This window comes from Aspergillus fijiensis (assembly GCF_003184825.1).
Source record: "Aspergillus fijiensis CBS 313.89 unplaced genomic scaffold BO72scaffold_53, whole genome shotgun sequence".
Lineage (NCBI taxonomy): Eukaryota > Fungi > Ascomycota > Eurotiomycetes > Eurotiales > Aspergillaceae > Aspergillus > Aspergillus fijiensis.
In genome coordinates this window covers 196,240-214,661 of record NW_024469029.1, presented here as the reverse complement: position 1 = coordinate 214,661, position 18,422 = coordinate 196,240, and the positions used below count along the sequence as shown (strand labels likewise).

General features: G+C 54.7%; 10 protein-coding genes across 10 annotated transcripts; 5 read left to right on the top strand and 5 right to left on the bottom strand.

The window, feature by feature from the left end:
• Nucleotides 1-25: 25 nt before the first annotated feature.
• On the bottom strand, nt 26-2,405 carry BO72DRAFT_219838 (glycoside hydrolase family 13 protein). The gene is made up of 3 exons (XM_040939759.1): nt 1,599-2,405; nt 769-1,531; nt 26-701 (listed from the first exon to the last, which is right to left on the bottom strand). Exons 1-3 carry the CDS (start codon nt 2,068-2,070, stop codon nt 167-169), a joined length of 1,770 nt encoding a protein of 589 aa, XP_040798050.1. The 5' UTR covers nt 2,071-2,405; the 3' UTR covers nt 26-166.
• Nucleotides 2,406-2,736: 331 nt separating this feature from the next.
• On the top strand, nt 2,737-3,707 carry BO72DRAFT_219761 (uncharacterized protein). The gene is made up of 4 exons (XM_040939757.1): nt 2,737-2,916; nt 2,997-3,083; nt 3,143-3,278; nt 3,337-3,707. The coding sequence occupies exons 1-4, from the start codon at nt 2,898-2,900 to the stop codon at nt 3,395-3,397; spliced, it is 303 nt and encodes a 100-aa protein (XP_040798049.1). The 5' UTR covers nt 2,737-2,897; the 3' UTR covers nt 3,398-3,707.
• BO72DRAFT_451144 (DUF4396 domain-containing protein) lies at nt 3,337-4,671 on the bottom strand. Its single transcript, XM_040945419.1, has 2 exons — nt 4,007-4,671; nt 3,337-3,936 (listed from the first exon to the last, which is right to left on the bottom strand). Exons 1-2 carry the CDS (start codon nt 4,371-4,373, stop codon nt 3,644-3,646), a joined length of 660 nt encoding a protein of 219 aa, XP_040798048.1. The 5' UTR covers nt 4,374-4,671; the 3' UTR covers nt 3,337-3,643.
• A 2-nt stretch (nt 4,672-4,673) lies between these two features.
• BO72DRAFT_219769 (uncharacterized protein) lies at nt 4,674-5,121 on the bottom strand. Its single transcript, XM_040939758.1, has 2 exons — nt 4,791-5,121; nt 4,674-4,739 (listed from the first exon to the last, which is right to left on the bottom strand). Coding segments are annotated over exons 1-2 (228 nt in total). The 5' UTR covers nt 5,018-5,121; the 3' UTR covers nt 4,674-4,738.
• A 39-nt stretch (nt 5,122-5,160) lies between these two features.
• BO72DRAFT_451143 (molybdopterin synthase catalytic subunit) lies at nt 5,161-6,170 on the top strand. The gene has a single exon (XM_040945418.1). It carries the CDS (start codon nt 5,416-5,418, stop codon nt 6,019-6,021), a length of 606 nt encoding a protein of 201 aa, XP_040798046.1. The 5' UTR covers nt 5,161-5,415; the 3' UTR covers nt 6,022-6,170.
• Nucleotides 6,171-6,187: 17 nt separating this feature from the next.
• BO72DRAFT_451141 (SCO family protein) lies at nt 6,188-7,439 on the bottom strand. Its single transcript, XM_040945417.1, has 3 exons — nt 6,873-7,439; nt 6,472-6,796; nt 6,188-6,397 (listed from the first exon to the last, which is right to left on the bottom strand). Exons 1-3 carry the CDS (start codon nt 7,329-7,331, stop codon nt 6,276-6,278), a joined length of 906 nt encoding a protein of 301 aa, XP_040798045.1. The 5' UTR covers nt 7,332-7,439; the 3' UTR covers nt 6,188-6,275.
• Nucleotides 7,440-7,642: 203 nt separating this feature from the next.
• BO72DRAFT_219752 (uncharacterized protein) lies at nt 7,643-8,439 on the top strand. Its single transcript, XM_040939756.1, has one exon. It carries the CDS (start codon nt 7,717-7,719, stop codon nt 8,185-8,187), a length of 471 nt encoding a protein of 156 aa, XP_040798044.1. The 5' UTR covers nt 7,643-7,716; the 3' UTR covers nt 8,188-8,439.
• A 253-nt stretch (nt 8,440-8,692) lies between these two features.
• Nucleotides 8,693-11,273, bottom strand: BO72DRAFT_499521 (uncharacterized protein; the record flags this gene model as incomplete). Its single annotated transcript, XM_040948843.1, has 2 exons — nt 8,693-11,090; nt 11,197-11,273. 2 exons carry the CDS (start codon nt 11,271-11,273, stop codon nt 8,693-8,695), a joined length of 2,475 nt encoding a protein of 824 aa, XP_040798043.1.
• Nucleotides 11,274-15,262: 3,989 nt separating this feature from the next.
• Nucleotides 15,263-17,311, top strand: BO72DRAFT_219639 (uncharacterized protein). The gene is made up of 2 exons (XM_040939755.1): nt 15,263-17,067; nt 17,162-17,311. The coding sequence occupies exons 1-2, from the start codon at nt 15,486-15,488 to the stop codon at nt 17,197-17,199; spliced, it is 1,620 nt and encodes a 539-aa protein (XP_040798042.1). The 5' UTR covers nt 15,263-15,485; the 3' UTR covers nt 17,200-17,311.
• On the top strand, nt 17,302-17,800 carry BO72DRAFT_219624 (uncharacterized protein). Its single transcript, XM_040939754.1, has one exon. The coding sequence runs from the start codon at nt 17,424-17,426 to the stop codon at nt 17,748-17,750; it is 327 nt and encodes a 108-aa protein (XP_040798041.1). The 5' UTR covers nt 17,302-17,423; the 3' UTR covers nt 17,751-17,800.
• Nucleotides 17,801-18,422: the final 622 nt, after the last annotated feature.

The window sequence follows — 18,422 nt, the reverse complement described above, 5'->3', positions numbered from 1 at the left end:
ATGAAACCATATCTGCTGAGACGCAAACTCCAGGATCTAAGTGCATGAGCCAAGACCCAATCCCGATCAGAAAGTGCAGTCATCTTATTAAAAGTCTTGTTAAAATCATGTAGTTTACTTCGCGCACGTCGGAATCATTCGTTTCCAGCCCGTCATCAAAATCATTTCACGCCTGCACCAGCACAACCACCGCCTCATACGGACGGAGCGACCATTTCCCACCACTCCGGATTCTCCCCCCGGCCGACTCGGCGCTCTCGTATGTGTTCAAAACCACCCCCTTCACGGCCCCCACCCCGTTGGCGACCGGGTCCCACTCCAGCGTCTGGTCGGTCCAGTTGGCCAGCACCAGCGCCTTCTGGTCCTCGTACTGCCGGGTATACGCGAAGACCGCCTGGCTCTCCCTGTCGACCAGCGTGTAGTCCCCGTAGACAAAGATGTCGAGGTACTTCTTCCGCAGCCCCAGCACGGAGGCCCAGTAGTGGTACGTCGACTGCGGGTCCTTGACCTGCGCCTCGGCGTTGACGCGCTCGGAGTCGGGGTTGACCGCCATCCAGGGCTTGACGTTGGGGCCGGTGAAGCCGCCATTCGGGCCCGCGGACCATTGCACCGGGGTGCGGGCGTTGTCGCGGGATTTCTTCTGGTATTCCTGGCGGGCGATCCTCTGCGCTTCGGTGTCGTCGGGTTTCTGTTTGAGGAGTCTGTAGTCCACGTACAAGTTAGTCTCTATTCCGCATGTTTTCTTATTTTCCGGGCAGAGCATCTTACCTATGCCAGTGGTTGAGACAGTCAATGTCCTTGTACTCGCTGATATCCCACTCCACGGGCACATTCCTCATCCCCAGCTCCTGGCCCTGGTACACAAACGGCGTACCAGACTGCAGCGCCAGGATCGTCGCCAGCATCTTCCCGGCCTCGGTGCGGTACTCCTCCTTCGCGTTCGTGTACCGGTCAATCGAGCGCGGCTGATCGTGGTTCTCCCAGTACAGGGCATTCCAGCCATCATTCTCGTACATGAACTTCTGCCACGTCTCGAAGAAGCTCTTGAGGTCGGTGAGCTTCCAGCTGCCGGGCCGGAACTTGTCGCCGTACGGGCCGTGGTCGATGTCGACGTGCTCGAAGTTGAAGATCATGTTGATCTCGTTGCGGTCGTAGCGCACGGCGCGGAGGACCTCGTCGGTGTCGCGAACGAAGGGCATCTCGCCCACGCTGAAGGCGTCGTACTCCTTCAGGATCTGGCCGATGCCCTGCAGGTACTCGTGCAGTCGCGGCCCGTTGGCGTAGTACTTGTCGCCCCACTGCCAGGGCGTCCGCGGGTCCTGGACGGGCGCGTCGGGAAACCGCTGGTCCTTGCTGATGAAGTTGATGACGTCCATCCGGAACCCGTCGGCGCCCTTGTCCAGCCAGAAGCGCACGATGTCGTGCACCGCCTGGCGCACGGGCGGGTGCTCCCAGTTGAGGTCGGGCTGCTCGGTCGCGTACAGGTGGAGGTAGTATTCCTGAGTGTGCTCGTCCCACTGCCAGGCGCTTCCTGCAGGGGTGATGGTGGAAGTATCAGCGTGGCGTCTCTATTTATGAGATGTAACGCGGAAAGTTACCTTGGAAGTGTGAAACCCAATTGTTGGGCGGTTGGCGATTGCCCTGCTCGTCATACCGCGCCGGCTTCCAGACGTACCAATTCCGATACTCGTTGTCCTTGGAACTGCGCGACTGCTTGAACCACTCGTGCTGGTCGCTGGTGTGGTTGACCACGAGATCCATGAGCAGCTTCATGCCCCGCGCGTGGCAGCCCTGGATGAGGTTCTCGACGTCCGCGACCGTCCCGTACTCGTCGGCGATGCTGTAATAATCGGAGATGTCGTAGCCCATGTCGACCTGGGGCGACTTGTAGGAGGGGCAGAGCCAGACGATGTCGACGCCCAGGTCCTTGATGTAGTCCAGCTTCGAGACGATGCCGGGGATGTCGCCGATGCCGTCATCGTTGCTGTCCTTGTAGGAGGCGGGCCAGATCTGATAGACGGAGCTCTCCTTCCACCAGGCGCGGTGAATCTGGGAGGAAGGTTTGGGCATGACGGGCTAGATGTGAATTATGGGGGGTGGTAAGGGATGGATGACCGTGAGGATTGAGGATAGAAGGAGGGGTCGATCATGCTTCTTATTTGTTTGGTGTTGCTGGCAATGAGGGGCAGTGCTTCTGCGCTGTGCTCCATCGAAGATCAACTCGGGGGTTGTCTCGCATGCGGAGAAATTCTCGGTGGGTTTGGTTGTCCACTTCTCCCAGGTGGTATGCCACTCATGCTTCGGGTCTGGGTGGATCAATTGTCCACCCACTTCCAGTCTCTAATGGACATCTGGTTTACACATGCACCCACTTTTTTGGGGACATGAGAGGGTGGGGATGGGATGAGATCGTCCCCGGTTGTTTTGGAGGGGCCCGGTGATGCAGTGGCCAACTGGCAACCGCCACTATGCAACTCATCCTGCCTCTCGGTCCGACTTCTGACCAATTGACTTACCCCTCAACCATGGTATGCAGATTTGAGCATGTCGAGCATGTGAACTATAAGTACAAGGGTGTGCTTCCAGTACATACCCAATGAAAATAGCATTAGCAGCATTGAGGAATTGATCTCGAATTGAATCTAAATCATAGACACTGCACACCCGTTAGCCTAACTAGTAACTTACTGAGTCAGGTAGTTATAGAACTGTAGATCATTCAGGCACAATTATGAACCGGAATTATCCCGCCGGCAATCGGTTCAACTCCGTCCTCAGCTTACTACCACCTGCTTTAAAAGCAAGGCTATCATCTTCATGAACAGAGCCGAATCTCATCTTTAACGCGAATCCGACTAGGTCCGAAGACTAATAGAATAAGAACAATCACCTACAACATGGCCATCTACCACATCGGTACCTCAACCCCGCCATCTCTCCATAGTCCATACATTCCACCCCCTGCCCACATTGTTGGAACTAACACTTCCAACCAGTCCTCTTCCGCCTCAAGCCCGGCGTCACCAAGGCCCAGGTCGACCAATGGTCGAGCATAGCGAAAGGCATGGTCGGCCAGATCCCGGGTAAGCTCGAGCGACTCACTTCCTCCCCGTTTATGAAACCAAAATTAAGCCCTCTCCAGGTCTCCGAGAACTCCACGCCGGCAGCCCCCTCGCGGCCACAGCCGCCAGAGCCAAGGGCTTCGACATGGGACTCGTGGCGATTCTGGAGAAGCCCGAGGATGTACAAGCGTATGCCGCGCATCCTGCGCACCTGGAGTCGGTTGATCCGTTTCTGTCATCGACGATGGGCCCAGTGACTAACCTGATGGTTTAGGGTGCACAAACTGAGAGAGGAGCTGTGCGATGATACGTTGGCCTACGACTTGGAGTTTTGAGGCACGGAAGTAAATAAGCCGGGGTTCTGGTTCTGGCAGGAGGAGAGGGCTAGGAGGCTAGGACCAAGCTACAGGATGTACTGTCAGGCAACGAGATTCTAAATACACGCGCTTATCTTGCACTGCGGCTGCACATCTGCGACGGTTAGAACTTTCCCGGCTTGCAGACCAGTAATCCCGAGTGCATCAGGGATTATTACAGCTCTTCGCAGCACCTTTCAAATTCCCCAGAGAAAGGATACGAGGTCAATGGCAAGCCTTCCCGTACTTCCGCAACCGCCAATAGTTGTACGGCAACGGGGCCAGATACCCAGCGCCCACCGACACGCCCGCCGCCAGCCAGAACCGCGGGTCCCCGACATCGACCACGCCCCCGGTCAGATGATAATCCACCGCATTCTCGGCGATCTCCATCGCCAGCATGGAGACCATGCTCATCCCCATGGCCGTCCGGCAGGCCATCGGCAGGGAGAGCTGGTCTGCGCCCCGCCAGAGGAGATACGTTTCAAGCATGACGGAGGTGGTTATGCCGGAGGCCACTGGTTCCGGATTATCCGAGGTCAGTCGCTTGGGATCATCGGAGTCGGTCGGGATAGAAAGAGAACGTACTGGATAGTCCCATGATCGTGCCCATCCCGAGATCCGGGGCAAAGCTTTGCAGCATCCAGAGGGCGGAGAAGTCACCGATGGTGCAGCCGACGAGGCACCGGAGGGTGTTGATCCGTGCGCGCTTCCATGAGGAGCGGCAGGTCCAGAACGAGCGGCTAAGGATGGAGGATGTTGGGGGCCGCGGCGCAGGGCTCGCGGGGGGTTTCGGTGGGCTATTTTGTGTTGAGAACGTATTGTTGTGGCATGGTTTCGATCCTCCCTTGGGTGGAGAGCATTGTTGGTGGTATACCCGGGAGCCAAGGAGGGACGATAAGGACGGAGGTAATCTTGTCCGTCGAGTGATGACACTTCTGCAGTGGAGATACATCTTCATCCTATTATTGCTGAGAGAAGTGCTCATAGGAGATTTCAGTTCCAGGCACAGAAAAGCAAAAGGGCCGGGGTTATCTGTTCTTTATTGCGATAAAATTCTGCCTCCCATCAACGCGAAAATCGCGCAGTCGGCGAATGCTTTCGGGGACTTGGGCAGAGTATCCTTCTTCTACGGAAATTGGACAAGCGCACCCAATGGTCAAGCAAGGAGTTTCAGGCTTCGAATATAGCTTTTTTGTAGAGAATATGCCTCTGTTGACCTCGAGCTAAGCTGGTTGCTCGATAGATTGTGTGGCGACGAGGGTATACACTACTGATACACGGCGGGTTCCACAACTTCATAAAACAACGAGTTGTCCATCTAGTTCTAAGTTAGATCTAATTTTCTGCATAAGTTTCAGCAGTAGCACACTAGTCAAGATTGTGATCATCCAGAAATTCCACGCTCAACTTCCTGGCTTGAAAGTTTTGAGAGGCACGAGGTTTGGAAGTGCCAACTCGCATACAACAGACTAAATCCGTAGGTGCTACAACCAATGCCGAGCAAGCTCCGGAAATATTATGAAGATATCTCTTAGCCACGAAGTGTAAAGACAAACAAAGAAGCCACAAACAAGCCAATCTGGTGTCCTGATCCATGCGCCGTCGGGCTCTCGAAATCTCGAGGCTAACTCAATGTCAACAGCAATCACCGTGGATCAGAGGACAACTTCCCGCTAATCCAGATATGGTCAACGTCACTGCAGTCTCGACCGCCTGCTCGATCGGTCAGCTCCCCGCCGACGCTGATCATTGATAAGCTATCTGAATAGAGTCATCGCATGTGGACTCTTTGCTTTATCTATTCTTGTTCACCTGCCATTGATCTCGACTGAGGTCACACACACACACTTACTCTACTCGAGCAATCTTCCTACAAAAATCATCTCACCCACTCATTATCCACCCATCCGGAATCTTCAAACAAACCTCCCACAAACAAACCAAATACACCACCACCACCACCCACAAACAGCGCCATACACAACAAACCCACCATGTCCGCGTCAACACCAACCCCCCATTCCTCCGAACCACAACCCCAAAGCCAACCGCCACAAGAACAACAACAACCCCAACAACAAGAAGACCCAGACCCCCTCCCCGCTCACCTAAACCCATCCACCTACCCCCGCACAACGCACAACCCCACCCTAAACACACACATCACGCTCACCTACGACCCGCTCGACGCCACCGCCGCCCTGCAGCTGGTCTCCTCGCCGCAAGCCGGCGCCAATGTCCTCTTCCTCGGCACCACGCGGGACACCTTCGGGGCGCGCGCCGTCGCGCAGCTCAGCTACACAGCGTACCCGCCGCTCGCGCTGAAGACGCTCTCCCAGATCGCCGAGGCGGCGGTGCACGCCCACTGCCTGCTGGGGGTGGCGATCGCGCACCGGCTGGGCGACGTGCCCATCGGGGAGAGCAGCATCGCCATCGCGGTGAGCGCGGGCCACCGCGGCGCGGCGTGGCGGGCCGGCGAGGAGGTGCTGGAGCGGTGCAAGGAGCGGACTGAGATCTGGAAGCGCGAGGTGTTTGTCGATGGGGGCGGGGAGTGGCGCGAGAATCGGGAGAGGGATCGCGAGGGGGCGTTGGTGGGGTAGTTCCCTTGGGGTTTATCCGGGAGAAGGAGGATTTGCATAGCTGGGTTTGGAGGGGGTAAGTTTTAAGGGCGTTGGAGGGGTGTATATACTTGAACTGGGTGCGGGAGGATTGTCCATGTGTAACTCTAGATATTCATGGCGAGTTATTGAGCTGCGAGGCCGGCCACACGAACATTTCAGTTTCTTCACATTTTACAGAGTAGGGTATTATATTGTACATCATATTGGGCCCCCCAAACCAAACAGCCACGAATCTAATCCTTCCTCAAAGGCTTGCCCTCGCGCTTCCAGTCGTTGATGTGCTCCATAATAGTCCGCGTGGCGGACTCGGGCGTGTCCTGCCGTCCGATACACTCCACAAAGTCGTTATCCGGGTCTGCAGGGAAGCACGAGAAAATGTTAGCCCAGGTCCTGAATCCAAACCAATCTCCGAAACAAAAAAAAACTCACCCATAAGGTAAAAGTAAATACTGTGGTCCACCAAATAATCCTCTCCCGGCTTGATATCCCGCGGAGTACTGAAGTACACGCGATACTGCTTGCACACATTGCGCACCTGGTCGTACGTGCCCGTCAACCCGATGATGCCCGGGTGGAACTCCTTCAGATACTCGCGCAGCACCTCGGGCGTGTCGCGGACGGGGTCACAGGTAATAAACACGGGCAAGAAGATCTTCTCGCCGCCGGTGGCCTCGTTGACCTTGTCGATGATCTCGGCCATCTTGTCCAGCTCGTCCGGGCAGATATCCGGGCAGTGGGTGAATCCGAAGTAGACCTAGTAAGCCAGCCACACCAATTAGTCGTCTGGGTGATTGAGTCCGAAGGGGGGGGGAAGGCTCAGGTAAACTCACAAAACTATACTTCCCCTTCAGATCCTCGGCCGTGAACTCCTTCCCATCCAGATCCTTCAGCGTGAAGGGCCCCCCGACCTTGGGCTTGCCCACCCCCTTGCTCATCTCCGCGATGCGCTTGCGCTCCAGCCGCTCCTTCTCCACCCGGAAATAGATGATCATGCCGCCGCCCGTCAGCACGAACAGCAGCGCCGACTTCCACGAGAACGGGCCCGTCGAGTTGCGCGCCTTCAGCTGGCCCATCGTCGGGGATTTCTTGAGGTGGGCCCGCGAGGTCGAGAAGGCGCGGTGGGCGAAGGTGGTGATGGTGCCATTGTTCAATGTGCAGGCAGCGGCTGTTTGGGTGTTCACGGTCGTCCGTGCAAGGGTCCGATTCAAGGTCGTGGACTCGAGCGAGAACGGGGAAGCGCGCGAGGCACGCGCGAGAATGCGGCTCGCCGGTCGAATTGAGGAAGCCATTATTTCGATTTTTATTCAATTGATGGGGATGGAGGAGAGGGCAAGGGAAAGTGGCCTGACTTGACTGCGCGGAGGATTTTGTTTCTCGGACGGAGAACTTGACGGCGGTCGGTCGGGTCGGAGGTGTGCCCGGCCTGCCCGTGGTTTGGATGCGCTCCAGTCCGGCTGGCCCGCCGCCGGGGTTTGGCTTGATGGAGTCCATTTACGGTTTAGTGCGGTTGGTGGTACAGTGATTCTGGGAATATCACGTGAAACTATCTACGGAGTATAGGAAGTATATCGAACAACTTGGTATGAGTATGTTCGAGGACTTTGACAACAACGGGCTGTCTTGGGTTTACTCTCATCCTCTTCTACTCCCTCCCCACCATCATCGTCGCCTGTCATGCCTCCCCCCTTTCACCTCCCACGCGATCGTCCGGCTGACGCCGTGTCCAACACATCCACTTCCAAGCAGGGCTCTCATTACGCAAACATGGGCAATATGAAGGACACAGACAAGAAGAGCAAGGAGCCTGTTGAGACAGACGCCACTGATCGCCCCAAAGAGGAAGCTGCCTCTGACAAAGATACTGATATCATCGAAAGGCGCCTACATTTGGTAGAAATCCTCAAAGTGTTCTCGATTGTCCAAGCCCGCATCCCGAATGGCGACTACGGCCATCTTCTCCTCCAGATTTCTGAGGGTGATTTTCCCAACTTTCCCCGGAGGATTACTGCTCAGTATGACGGTACCCCTGGGCCCCCTGAAGTAGTCTTCATAACCGAGCGTACCCTGTCCACGGACGAGATCATCGCCGCTAATCGCGAGCTGCCTGAACCCAACTGTGAGACAACCCGCCAGCACAAGCTGTAATCCGACTTCACGAGTGTGGCCTTCACCCCCTCGGTTCACAGACAGGTCAATCCAAAGGTCAAAGTCCTTCTCGGCTCCTGAAGCCCTGTATTGGCATTCACTACAGTGTGATTTACCGCGCGTGTAGTAGATCTGAGAAGATCAGGACCGATGTTACACTTTGCGCCTGTTTCGCTGCAAACATGGAATCACGAACTTGGATAGCATTACATTAATTACACCGCGTGCTTTCCTCGCTAGCAAAGTCTGGATATCCATGGAGAGAATGTGTCCCATGCAAGCAACGCTCACTGGATCTCAGTTTCTTGGATCAAAAGGAGTAGGCGGGTCGAATATGGCACATGGAATGTGATCGAAGGAGACATGCGAAAGCGAAGCAAGGAGGTATTGTCGTACGAGAAACAAGAAGGAAATGCATGACTGGAAGGAGACGAAACAAGAAACGCAAGACGAGCTTTGGGTCGAAGTTGGCCCTCAGGCGGTATGTACGGTAAAGCTTTCCATCTCACTGTACACTGCGGCTAGCCATACTGGCACGGCTAGGCGTGGTACGTGGCTCTTCTTCTTCGATGACATCGCTTAGGCGAGTAGGATGGCGATGTCGGGGAGTCATTGATTCCCACCCAGAGCCGACGCCCCAGCCCGAGCCACTGTAGTCGACAGTTTGGTTGTAGCCTCCATAGATAGACCCCGACGATGCAGGCAACGAGCTGGGAGGATATCCTGATTCGTCGAGTGAGCCGTGCTCATAATCGTCGCTCCCTTCGGACATTGTCGGAGGATAAACAATCGGCCCTTGTGGATTGCGGCGATAGCTGGCCCCAAATTCGTCTTCGCCTGGTTCACTGCTGGCTACACTAGGACCATACGAGCGATCGTCATTTTCTGACGTTGGTCGAGCAGGGTAGCCGGGCTCTTGGTCGTAATAGTGCGCAGGATACTGCCTCTGAGTTTCTGCAGACGAGGAAGCCGGTGGCGGCCCTTCGACAAAAGGATCCGTGCCGGTGGGCGATGCAGCAGTCTCGCCGTAGTATTGACCTTCGGTGTCCACCGTGCTCTTTGGCGCGCCTTCACCACTAGTAGCTCCGCCGGTTGCATAGGGGCTCTCGCGAGTTTGAGGACGAGCGGTTGATGCCTGACGATGCGAGGCTCCAGTGACCATAGGCACCACCTGCACTCCTCCCACCAATGTGGGCTCGCCGTTACGCAATGAATTGGTCCTCTCGCGCTCCTCCTGCTCGCGCCGACCAAGTTCTTCCCAGGCGCGGCGAGCCTCTTCTTTCGAGATTTGCAACTCCCGACGCATCTCTTTGAGCAATTCTTCCGCGCGCGACTTGTCGCTCTCAGCCTTCTGCAAGGAGGCAAGAGCGTCCGCGCGAGCTTGCCGTTCAGTTCGTATCTGTCGCTCAAGCTCTGCTTGCAACTCCTTCGCCCTTTCTTGTTCCGTGCGGGTGTCGAAGAACCAGCGCTGAAATTTCCGCTCGGATGATGCGCGCAACCGCTGCAGCTCCACGACGGCGTGAAACAGATTTGCACCAGCAGCAGAAAGATCAGTGACTTGACGAGCCATCTGCTGGTTAAGAGGATCCCGCTCGAGTGCCTCATTGTTCTGTTCCAGCTTGCGGATCCAGTAACCTGTCAACCCTTCCCAGTGAGAAGACAGAGTCTCCCAACGCTCGAAGGCATGTGGGAAAGGCACTCGGCGCGATTGCTGTTGGGGCTGAGATCCTGTGCTCGGTTGGTTAGACGCTGGGGCTTGGCCTTGCGGTTTGGAAACCCCTGCAGAGCTCTGAGGCGGGATTTGAGACTGCTGAGCTGGATTGAATTGTCCTGCCGATGTCGTCGGCCTTGCATGACCATGTCCCGCACCGGTGCCTGCTGCCTGTGTAGGAGACAAAGGATCTGGTCGTCGAACGTTGCTAGTCGACCGTTCTGGAATGGTGGTGGTGCGTAAGTCTTGCGCCTCCGGCCCTGTGGGCGCCCTGTGCGTCGCTCGCCGTTGTGAGCCTCTGTCACCGGCAACGCCAGCAGCATAAGGCTGCGCTTGCCCTTGAGCCTTGCTTTGCTCCTGCTCCCGATCCCTAGCTTCCTGTTCTGCCTTCTTGCGAGCTTCGCGGTCCCGGCGCTGTCTCATGATGTCCGTTGGAGTCCGCACACCACTTGGCGGGTGTAGATTGACAGGGACCGGGCCCTGGGCGGCTCGAGACGATCCATTCTGGGTGCGGCCATTGGCGCTGAAGCCGGTTGTACCTGCTGCGTCAGACATGGGCGCATTCACTTCTTCCCAGTCTGTTGTGAAGGGGAATGGTTTGCGAATCGCTTCTTCCAGAGTCCAGAGAATCGCAGATGCTGTGCGTGGGGAAACTCGAGTAGACCTACGGGGCCAGTACGAGGTATCCTCCCGTTCAAGATGATCTTCCGGTGCCGAGTCAGCCTCCTCGTCGTGATCCGTATGCGCTTCCGAAAGGGCAGGACGTAGAGCAGCAACACCGTTGCCGTGGTCCGAGATTGACTGCACCAAGACAGGAATTGTTTGCTCTACTTCAAAAGGACGTCCGGACACATCGACCGATGGCGGGCGCTGAAAGTGACGAGACGTTCTCCGCAACGATCGAGTACTTCCAAAAGCACTCGAGGGTCGTAGTTCTGGGTCAAAGGTAGGTTCAGGTAAGGGTCGGGGAGCAGCCTGCTGCTGGCGTTGCGGTGAAAGAGTCGTCAACGTATGTGGATCGTGTACTTCGTAGGTCTCGTCAAACGTGCCGCGATAAGGATAAGACACTGCCGCAGTGGTATGTGAGCGAGGCGGATGCGGATGCGACGACAACGTGAGTGCTGGGACGTAAATATCAATTCCCTTTCCAATTGGGGCTCCAGGAACAGAAGGCTTGCGATCGTAGGGTGGGCTTGGTAACGTGTCAGGGGAGCTGCACAACTTTTGGCACGACTCCGCTTCTTGTCCAGCACACGCACGATACACCGGCCACTGAACACGCAATGGTAGGTCAGTACGTAGGAGACAAGTGGAATGTGGGTATCTCGGGGGATTGAAACACGGGGGAGAACAGCAAAGAGGAAGAGGAGAACATTTCAGAGCGAGCCACGCGACTAAAATTGGCAGAGGCTGGTCGAATAAGAAGGGTCGAAGGGGTCGTTGTGGAAAATGCGATGGCTGGGGGGATTCGGAAGCTGCAGTTGCGCTCACCTGTTCCTGAGAAAGCGCCCTGCCAGACCGCAACGAGCACTACTTCAGAGGCCCGTGGCCGGCATGGAGTAGAGCGAGACAGCCCAATTGCCTCCTTACAAAAGGGGAAGAAGGGGAGCCCAAGCTATGAAGCGGTCTGGATCCAGGGAGTGTGAAGACTGAAGACAACAACAAAGTGGAAAGGAAAGAGAGATGAAAATTGAAGTGGAAGAATTGGAAGAATTGGAAGAATCGGGCAAGAGCTTTTGCTTGGGAAAGAAGGGAAGGTGAAACGGGGGTTTTAGCCGGTACCAAAGACTGTACCAAGGATTGTACCAAAGAATAGGTAACTTGGGAACGTACCAAATAATGTCGAGTAAATCTACCCGATCGCAAACGATGGTTATGGACTCACCAACTCTGACTACCCTTGTCACCTCTTGACTGCTGTTATACGGGATCGAGAATGGACAAGACAAGATGACGTTGGTTTTCTTCTGCACAGCGCAAGGACCAGATCAAAATCCCACACGCTGACACACACACATCCAAACTTGTCTTCCTTGCCTTCCAACCCCCCCCCCCCCGCCTTTACAGGTTGCACACAGCTCAATTAAGGCCGACTGCGACTCGTCGGACAACCAACAATTTGACTACCCAAGGTGACTGATTTCATGAGTTTGCCTGAGCGTTCTTGTTTCGAGTCCCGTATCTTCTGCTGATCGCGGATTGATCGCCTCTAGATCAGTGTTGGATCTCGACAATCTCTGTCAGATCTTTCCTCCTGCACATGAACCAAACAAACATCCCTCGTCATGGATCCAGTATCTCTTTCTACATCGAAGAAGAGCCATTGCATCATCGCGACAAGCCGTCCGGCAATTAAGTATATATAGAAACCCGCGCTAGCCAAGCTCTGTCCTTGCAATGGCCCAATCCGAGGCGGATGTGCTGGCGATTCCTGGATGGGGATTCAGTCCCGACCCGTCATCATTAGGTCGCCGCCTGTCAACTCCTTCTCTGCCCATTCTGTCAAGTCATGATTATCTAGATGAAGTTGATGTTCATGTCGGCTGGAAACAGCCTCATCATAAAGTGTTAATCAATCGCCAATTATGACAACTTCATGCGAGCGAAAGCGATTTGTCGACAGTCCAGCAGTTTCTGACTTTCGGGCTCTTGCTCAGCGACTCCACATCGGCTCCATCAGCGGAGCACAGACCTGGACTTGCTGATGGCGGTACCTTAGACTATTGACTAGTCCTCTTTTATGGTCGCACGAGAGGCCGTTGATCGATCCGGAGAAATTCGATCTGGGCCTTTGGAGATCCATCACTACCTTATCACCCTCGGATTTGGGTGCTACCAATAAGACTCAGCAGGTGACACCCCTGGTCCATTTAGTTCGTCGACCTGGGAAGGTTCAGTCACAGAGTCGGACTCTGTGTTTGTTCTTACCGTTTGGGTCTCATTCGGTTCTTAGTGGACGTTCGGAAGTTGAAGGGAACCAGCTACCTGGTCAGCTTACAACCATCTCTAAGCCTTTTGGGGCAGACGAGTAAAATGCAAGGGCCTTTCGGCTCGGCTCCCAATTGACTTTGAGGAAAGCTTTTCCATCCGTCCCGGTTTCAGACCTATCGAACTGCCTTGCAGCCGGTCTCACACACAAAACTGCTTTGCTCACATCGTCTCCTGTTCAATTTGCCACCCAATCTGGTGGGAGCGAGAAAAGTAATTATGGTCCAAAGAAAGGTGGGGATTTGGAGCGCCGCTTGTGTCAAGGCCGTTAACTAAGTGCAGCTCACAAGACTACGACCACAAATTAGTCTGATAACTCTTCACTGAGGTCTTATCACCGAAGTATGAATTTGGACGTCAGCAGGAGGTGACAGCTGTGGTGCCCGAAACGTCGTGCAGAAAGGCCCCGTGAAGAAATTGTCAGAACTACATGCAAAATGCCTCGGGACAGCGATCCACACCAATAATCTCTATGCATCGGTCCATGAGTCCAGTGACATTCGAGACGGTGATCTTATGCTAACCGTACTCTGTATGCCGACTATGGCCGCGCTTCATGTCTCACGCAGGTCCCCTCAAAAGTAGATTTGCATCGAAGCATGCATGAGGTGAAATAAGACCATAGCCTGATATGCAGGTCCGGAATGCGGGCCTTACAATGCGTTTCGTATCCGACGGACCGAGACTTGACCAGTAGGCAAGATCGAGATACTCGTCTCTCAAACCTTTTGTTTTCTCTGCTCGGATGTCCTTAATATATCTGGGGCAATCTAACATCGAGACTGCTCTGAAAGGAACAGGCGCAACGAAAATGAACCCGCTGCTATGTTTGTAACGATAAATCGGGACAAACCTGCGATCCTTTGAGACGGATGCCAGCAGTGGTGAAAGGGTACCGCGGGCGTCGATATATATTTTCGAGAAAGCACCCGAAGATGCACTTGTAGGGTGGTGGCCACTAAACGGGCTCCATTGCGCTTAAATCAAGGCACAGTGGCAGCGATTAAAGTCTAACATTTACGAAGTGCATCTAGGACAAGTGCAGAATTTGTCATTGGAAAATCGGTTTCTACTTCTTGCAACTGTCTGCAAGCGAGTGAAGATTCGCGACAGAACAGCGCTCGAACAGGGATAACACCCTGCCCAGCCTTTGTTCTGGACGGTGGGTGACCAGCAAGGACTCACAAGATAAGCTCCCAGGCCAGCGGACCAGCCTGTCGGAGATTAAGAGAAAGAAGGATCAGTTTCGTGTTATAACCAGACCACAATAGGGATGGCGTTGGAAGGCAGGCAGACAGATTTCGAAGCAGGTCTGACTTCAGCTCCTGGGACCCTAATGCAAGCCCCCGGTATCATGGCAACCCGGTATGATAATCTGGAATGCGGCGGACCCTGGTCTACAATTTTCTCCGAACTATGGGTAGCCAGAGCTTCGACGGGGTTTGGCAAACCACGGAGGTTTTATGACGAAAGACCCGGATTTCAAAGCTTGATCCGATCCACTGCAATCGGGCTATCGAGGAACTGAATGAAGCAGTAGACCTGGCTTGACAAGGGATTTTGAGGGGATGTTGGAAAGGGACGACTGTCTTCACGATCAAGGAGCAAAAAGGATCAACGGCGGGATCGACGTATCACTGCGGAACTAAGTTAGCGAGTGGCCTGTGTCCCAGCGTCTCGGATGGGCCTGATCTCTCACATTTGCCCATCCTCTACCTGCCCCTCAACCTTTGCACAGGGAAAACTTCTAGATCCTCGGTGCCTCGATCATCCTGTGGGTACGGAGTAGAGGTCTGCAATTTCTGTGTGCTCTCGTCAACCATAGACCTGGAGTCCACAAACCTTGTAGCTACTTGTGGACTGGCCCTGGCCTCGTTCGCACACAACCCAAAAAGAGTCTTTGACAGCTCTTCGCAATCCGTTTGATCAATATCATCGCATCGAAACGCGCAGTGCAGGAAATCGACCTGGTGGTTGGCGCCCTCAGGGCCCTCAGGGATAGGATGACCAACCGCGAAAGGTGTTGATATCCTTCCTCTTTCGGGGGTACGTGCACAACAAGGAAGCTTAACGGGAATGACCCAAAAAGAATCATACTCGAGTGAGTTAATCCTGGAGTTCATAATGAGACCCCGCGTCAACTAAGTTGCGGATCGAGATTCCGAGCCTCCCTTGCTCCTGCGTCGAGGGGCGACCTGCCTTGCTGCACATCTTCATCCCTACCGAAGGACAGGAAGATGTAAGGTCTGATAGGTCATTGGAGTCTGTCCCCACGGACGTTAGAGCTTTTGTTTGCACCTCTGAGCATTGGCATGCGTCGGAACTCCCCCCCGGCCTAGCCACCGTTGCAATGGTTGGATATGCCCTAGGTGGGCCAAGGCGACGTTGTTATTTTTGGCGAGATATGTATAAACATATTCTCCCCTTGGTCCTCGCCATTCTTGATTCCACTGTCTCAATATATTCGTTCGTTTAGTTGATGTCTCTCCTTTCAATTGTACTACGAATCAACCACGTCTCTGTCTTATGCCTCTGATGAGCTGCTTGCATGCCTGAATGACCACGACCAATCTCTCGCTTTACCACAGAACCATAGTCCATGGCTAACGGATACTCTCGCATGCCCGGCGAAGTGAACGCCTCTTACAATAGCCGCAAGATATCGCAAACCACACTTTACCCCGAAGCCATCCCGGCCAAGAAGCGGGCTTCATCATTCTACCCTGTCCGAGGCCCGGGGATCGTTGACGAGTCGAACCCAGATCCCTTTTATCTGGAGCACACTCTGGCAGAAGGTGGTCCCTGGGGCCCTGGGCGGCCGCACAGTCGCGATGCCAGACATAGTGACGAAGCCAGTCAGTACTTCATGCTTGGGTCTTTACACAACAACAAAGGCGGTCCTTTCGCAATCTCGTCGCGTGGAGATACCACGAGGTTCCGATCCAACGTCAACCGGTCCACTCTGTCGGTGGTTGAGTTGGAGCATCAATTGAGCCTCCGTGAAATCACTGCCAACCAGCCCTGGGGAGGAAAGTTCCCAAGCTACGATCAATCGTCTTTTAGCTCCGTGCAAACCGACGCGACACCGGATTTGACACCCAGCAGTTCATTCTCTTCCAACTATTCCGCCCTCACGAACCGGGAAACCATCACTTCAGGCTCAGAATATCAGTCTTTGCTCAACCAACAAGCACCCCCCAGTCCTAGGCGCCAAGTATATCCGGCTTCATCTACACCTGCCAACCTTTCTCAGACAACATTGACAACGGAGCCTTCAACACCGACGCGATCGTTGAAGACGCTCGCCGCGCCATCCAACGCATCCACAGACACTCTGGTCATGCAGAGAGTAAGTAGTCACGATCCCGCATCAACCCGTGGGAAGCCATTGCCGTCATTGCCCAACGGCATCCGCAATCGAAACAGCAAGCCCGGTAAGAAAGGGCCACCGCCAGCTCTTCGTCCTCCAATCGCCCCGTCCATGATATCTCCACCTTGCTGGTACAACCCAGTGACGAAAGAGCCTCACGTATCGCACTTCGACCAGGCTATGTTCATTTCTGGGAATGACCGTCCGAGCCCGGTGCCGAGCCCAGGTCCAGCGTCACCATCTATTGAGCGCCACCCGATGGCTAAGCGGCCAGCAACCTCACCGGCGGGGATGATCTGCCAGCACGAGCAGTCGGTCTGGGAGTCCGACTCGGATAGCGAGTCGGTTGATCCGAGGTCCTTGTCCCGCAAGCCCATGGACACTTTGAAGAAGGTCCGAAGCCGAGTACATCTTCGCGTCGCCAAGTCGGCCCCAAAGCTCAACAATACTCAGGGTCAAAGTCAACACGCACAGGGATTGGAAAGATTCCCTTCCACGCCCGATCCACCTCCGGAGCTGCTATATCCGTCGCCTATGCGAGACCTCATTCGGTCTCGGTCCAAAGACATCCTGCGGCCCACCGCGCAGCAGACCCTGAGACTGGTCGCTCCATCCACGACGTCGCTCGTTCAACCGCGATCGCGACGCAATAGCAACGGGGCCGTGAACATCGACATGGACCGCACGACGGCCGCTGCCATGCAAGCCAAGTCGCGACGGCGGCAACGATCGGACTCATCACCCAAGGTTCTGACTGAGGCTGAAAAGCTGTGTACTCTCTGCCGAGAGGACCGATCTGACCGCGCGATTCACCAAAGTCTCGCCCTCGCCCGGCCCCCGCTCTATAAACGAGTGTGGGAGTCGTTGCGAGTCCTGGGCTGTCATGGCGATCTTCCTCCCCCGCGACCCCGCCGACCCATGTGATCTTTTCTGGTGTTCTTGATTCTGTGCGCGGACAAGTTTCGATTGGCGCTGAACCATCTTCTCGAAAACGCATTCACGACCAGTGGTCGCGACGACTTTGAACGTTCCCTTTATCTTGATCCAACTTAATGTCTTATGATGCTACCTGATGAGCCTCAGATGAACAGTCTGGGCGGTTTATGACTGGATGCTTCTCCATGTCACCCCATGATATAGCGAGACGCATGCGCTGAGTCTGGAAACATGACGCAGCCGTCTAATGATGCAATGAACATCATCACAATTGATGAGGCAACGAACAGGCGTGAGGGGTCAGCGTGGCCCTCAATCCTTGCCTCTGCTTACATCTTTCCGCTACTTACAGCTTTGCTTTCGGTCTGTCATATACACACCCTGCCGGTCTTTCCCACCAAGTTGAACCTTGGACGTTTCTTTTCGTATCTTTCCGAGTTCTCTCACCCACATTCACTCAACGTTTCACTCATGGTGTCTCTACGCCCATCACTCCTTGACTCCGGCCTGACCATGGTCTGGCCCCTATTTCCTAGTGTCCCAGTGTCCTGTCCATAAAAGCCAGTTATCGAGGGCCATAATTTTGCCTTGTCAAGCATGCAAGCCTTCCATTGCCATACTCTTGTAAATCAAAACAAACAAGCCCGGTGGGGCTGGCTTACATACCTGAATTGAATTTTTCCTTGTCTGGAATGTGTGGGGTAATTCCGTTCATGATTTTTTTTTCTGCGAGTGTAACGATGGCGGATCTGGGAATTTCAGGATCCAACGCCGGGTGGAGGGTGTAGCACGATCCCTGGTTGCAATTTTTGGGGGGTAGGAGTTTATCGCAGGGATATCCCTTGTCGAGAGGGCGTGAAGTCTGACGAACCGGACTCAGTGGTCTAAGTGTTGAAGTGTGATGGACGAAGTAAGGGCCCTTTTACATGTAGTTTGTAGCAGTGAGCTCTGGGGCGGATGGAGTTGTAGTCTGATGTCTAGTCTAGTCTAGCTAGTCTGGTCTATCTTTGAGTGTCCAGTGATTCACCCACTTGAGCTGTCCACTTCCATGCGGTTCTGCATCGCGAGACAGATTCATGGCCCTTAGATCGCGGACACTGGTTGAGCGTCCAGGTTATCTCCCAGTATCTGGGATGACAGTACGGTGGGCAGCTGGGCAGACGACACCACCTCCACCACCAATCCACCAACCGTGCAGCACAGCACAGCCCTTGTCTCCCTGTCTGGCTC

Coding starts and splice junctions, on each gene's coding strand:
- BO72DRAFT_219752 (XM_040939756.1), top strand. CDS start 7,717: ATGCCTCCCCCCTTTCACCTCCCACGCGATCGTCCGGCTGACGCCGTG.
- BO72DRAFT_219639 (XM_040939755.1), top strand. CDS start 15,486: ATGGCTAACGGATACTCTCGCATGCCCGGCGAAGTGAACGCCTCTTAC. Junction 17,068..17,161: donor CCGATCTGACCGCGCGATTC/ACCAAAGTCTCG, acceptor TCCTCCCCCGCG/ACCCCGCCGACCCATGTGAT.
- BO72DRAFT_451144 (XM_040945419.1), bottom strand. CDS start 4,373: ATGTATCTCCACTGCAGAAGTGTCATCACTCGACGGACAAGATTACCT. Junction 3,937..4,006: donor CACGATCATGGGACTATCCA/GTACGTTCTCTT, acceptor ATCCGGAACCAG/TGGCCTCCGGCATAACCACC.
- BO72DRAFT_451143 (XM_040945418.1), top strand. CDS start 5,416: ATGTCCGCGTCAACACCAACCCCCCATTCCTCCGAACCACAACCCCAA.
- BO72DRAFT_219838 (XM_040939759.1), bottom strand. CDS start 2,070: ATGCCCAAACCTTCCTCCCAGATTCACCGCGCCTGGTGGAAGGAGAGC. Junction 1,532..1,598: donor TTGGGTTTCACACTTCCAAG/GTAACTTTCCGC, acceptor TCACCCCTGCAG/GAAGCGCCTGGCAGTGGGAC. Junction 702..768: donor TGTCTCAACCACTGGCATAG/GTAAGATGCTCT, acceptor CGTGGACTACAG/ACTCCTCAAACAGAAACCCG.
- BO72DRAFT_219769 (XM_040939758.1), bottom strand. CDS start 5,017: ATGGATCAGGACACCAGATTGGCTTGTTTGTGGCTTCTTTGTTTGTCT.
- BO72DRAFT_219624 (XM_040939754.1), top strand. CDS start 17,424: ATGACGCAGCCGTCTAATGATGCAATGAACATCATCACAATTGATGAG.
- BO72DRAFT_219761 (XM_040939757.1), top strand. Junction 3,084..3,142: donor CATGGTCGGCCAGATCCCGG/GTAAGCTCGAGC, acceptor AGCCCTCTCCAG/GTCTCCGAGAACTCCACGCC. Junction 3,279..3,336: donor GCGCATCCTGCGCACCTGGA/GTCGGTTGATCC, acceptor CTGATGGTTTAG/GGTGCACAAACTGAGAGAGG.
- BO72DRAFT_451141 (XM_040945417.1), bottom strand. CDS start 7,331: ATGGCTTCCTCAATTCGACCGGCGAGCCGCATTCTCGCGCGTGCCTCG. Junction 6,797..6,872: donor TGAAGGGGAAGTATAGTTTT/GTGAGTTTACCT, acceptor CTGGCTTACTAG/GTCTACTTCGGATTCACCCA. Junction 6,398..6,471: donor TATTTACTTTTACCTTATGG/GTGAGTTTTTTT, acceptor GCTTCCCTGCAG/ACCCGGATAACGACTTTGTG.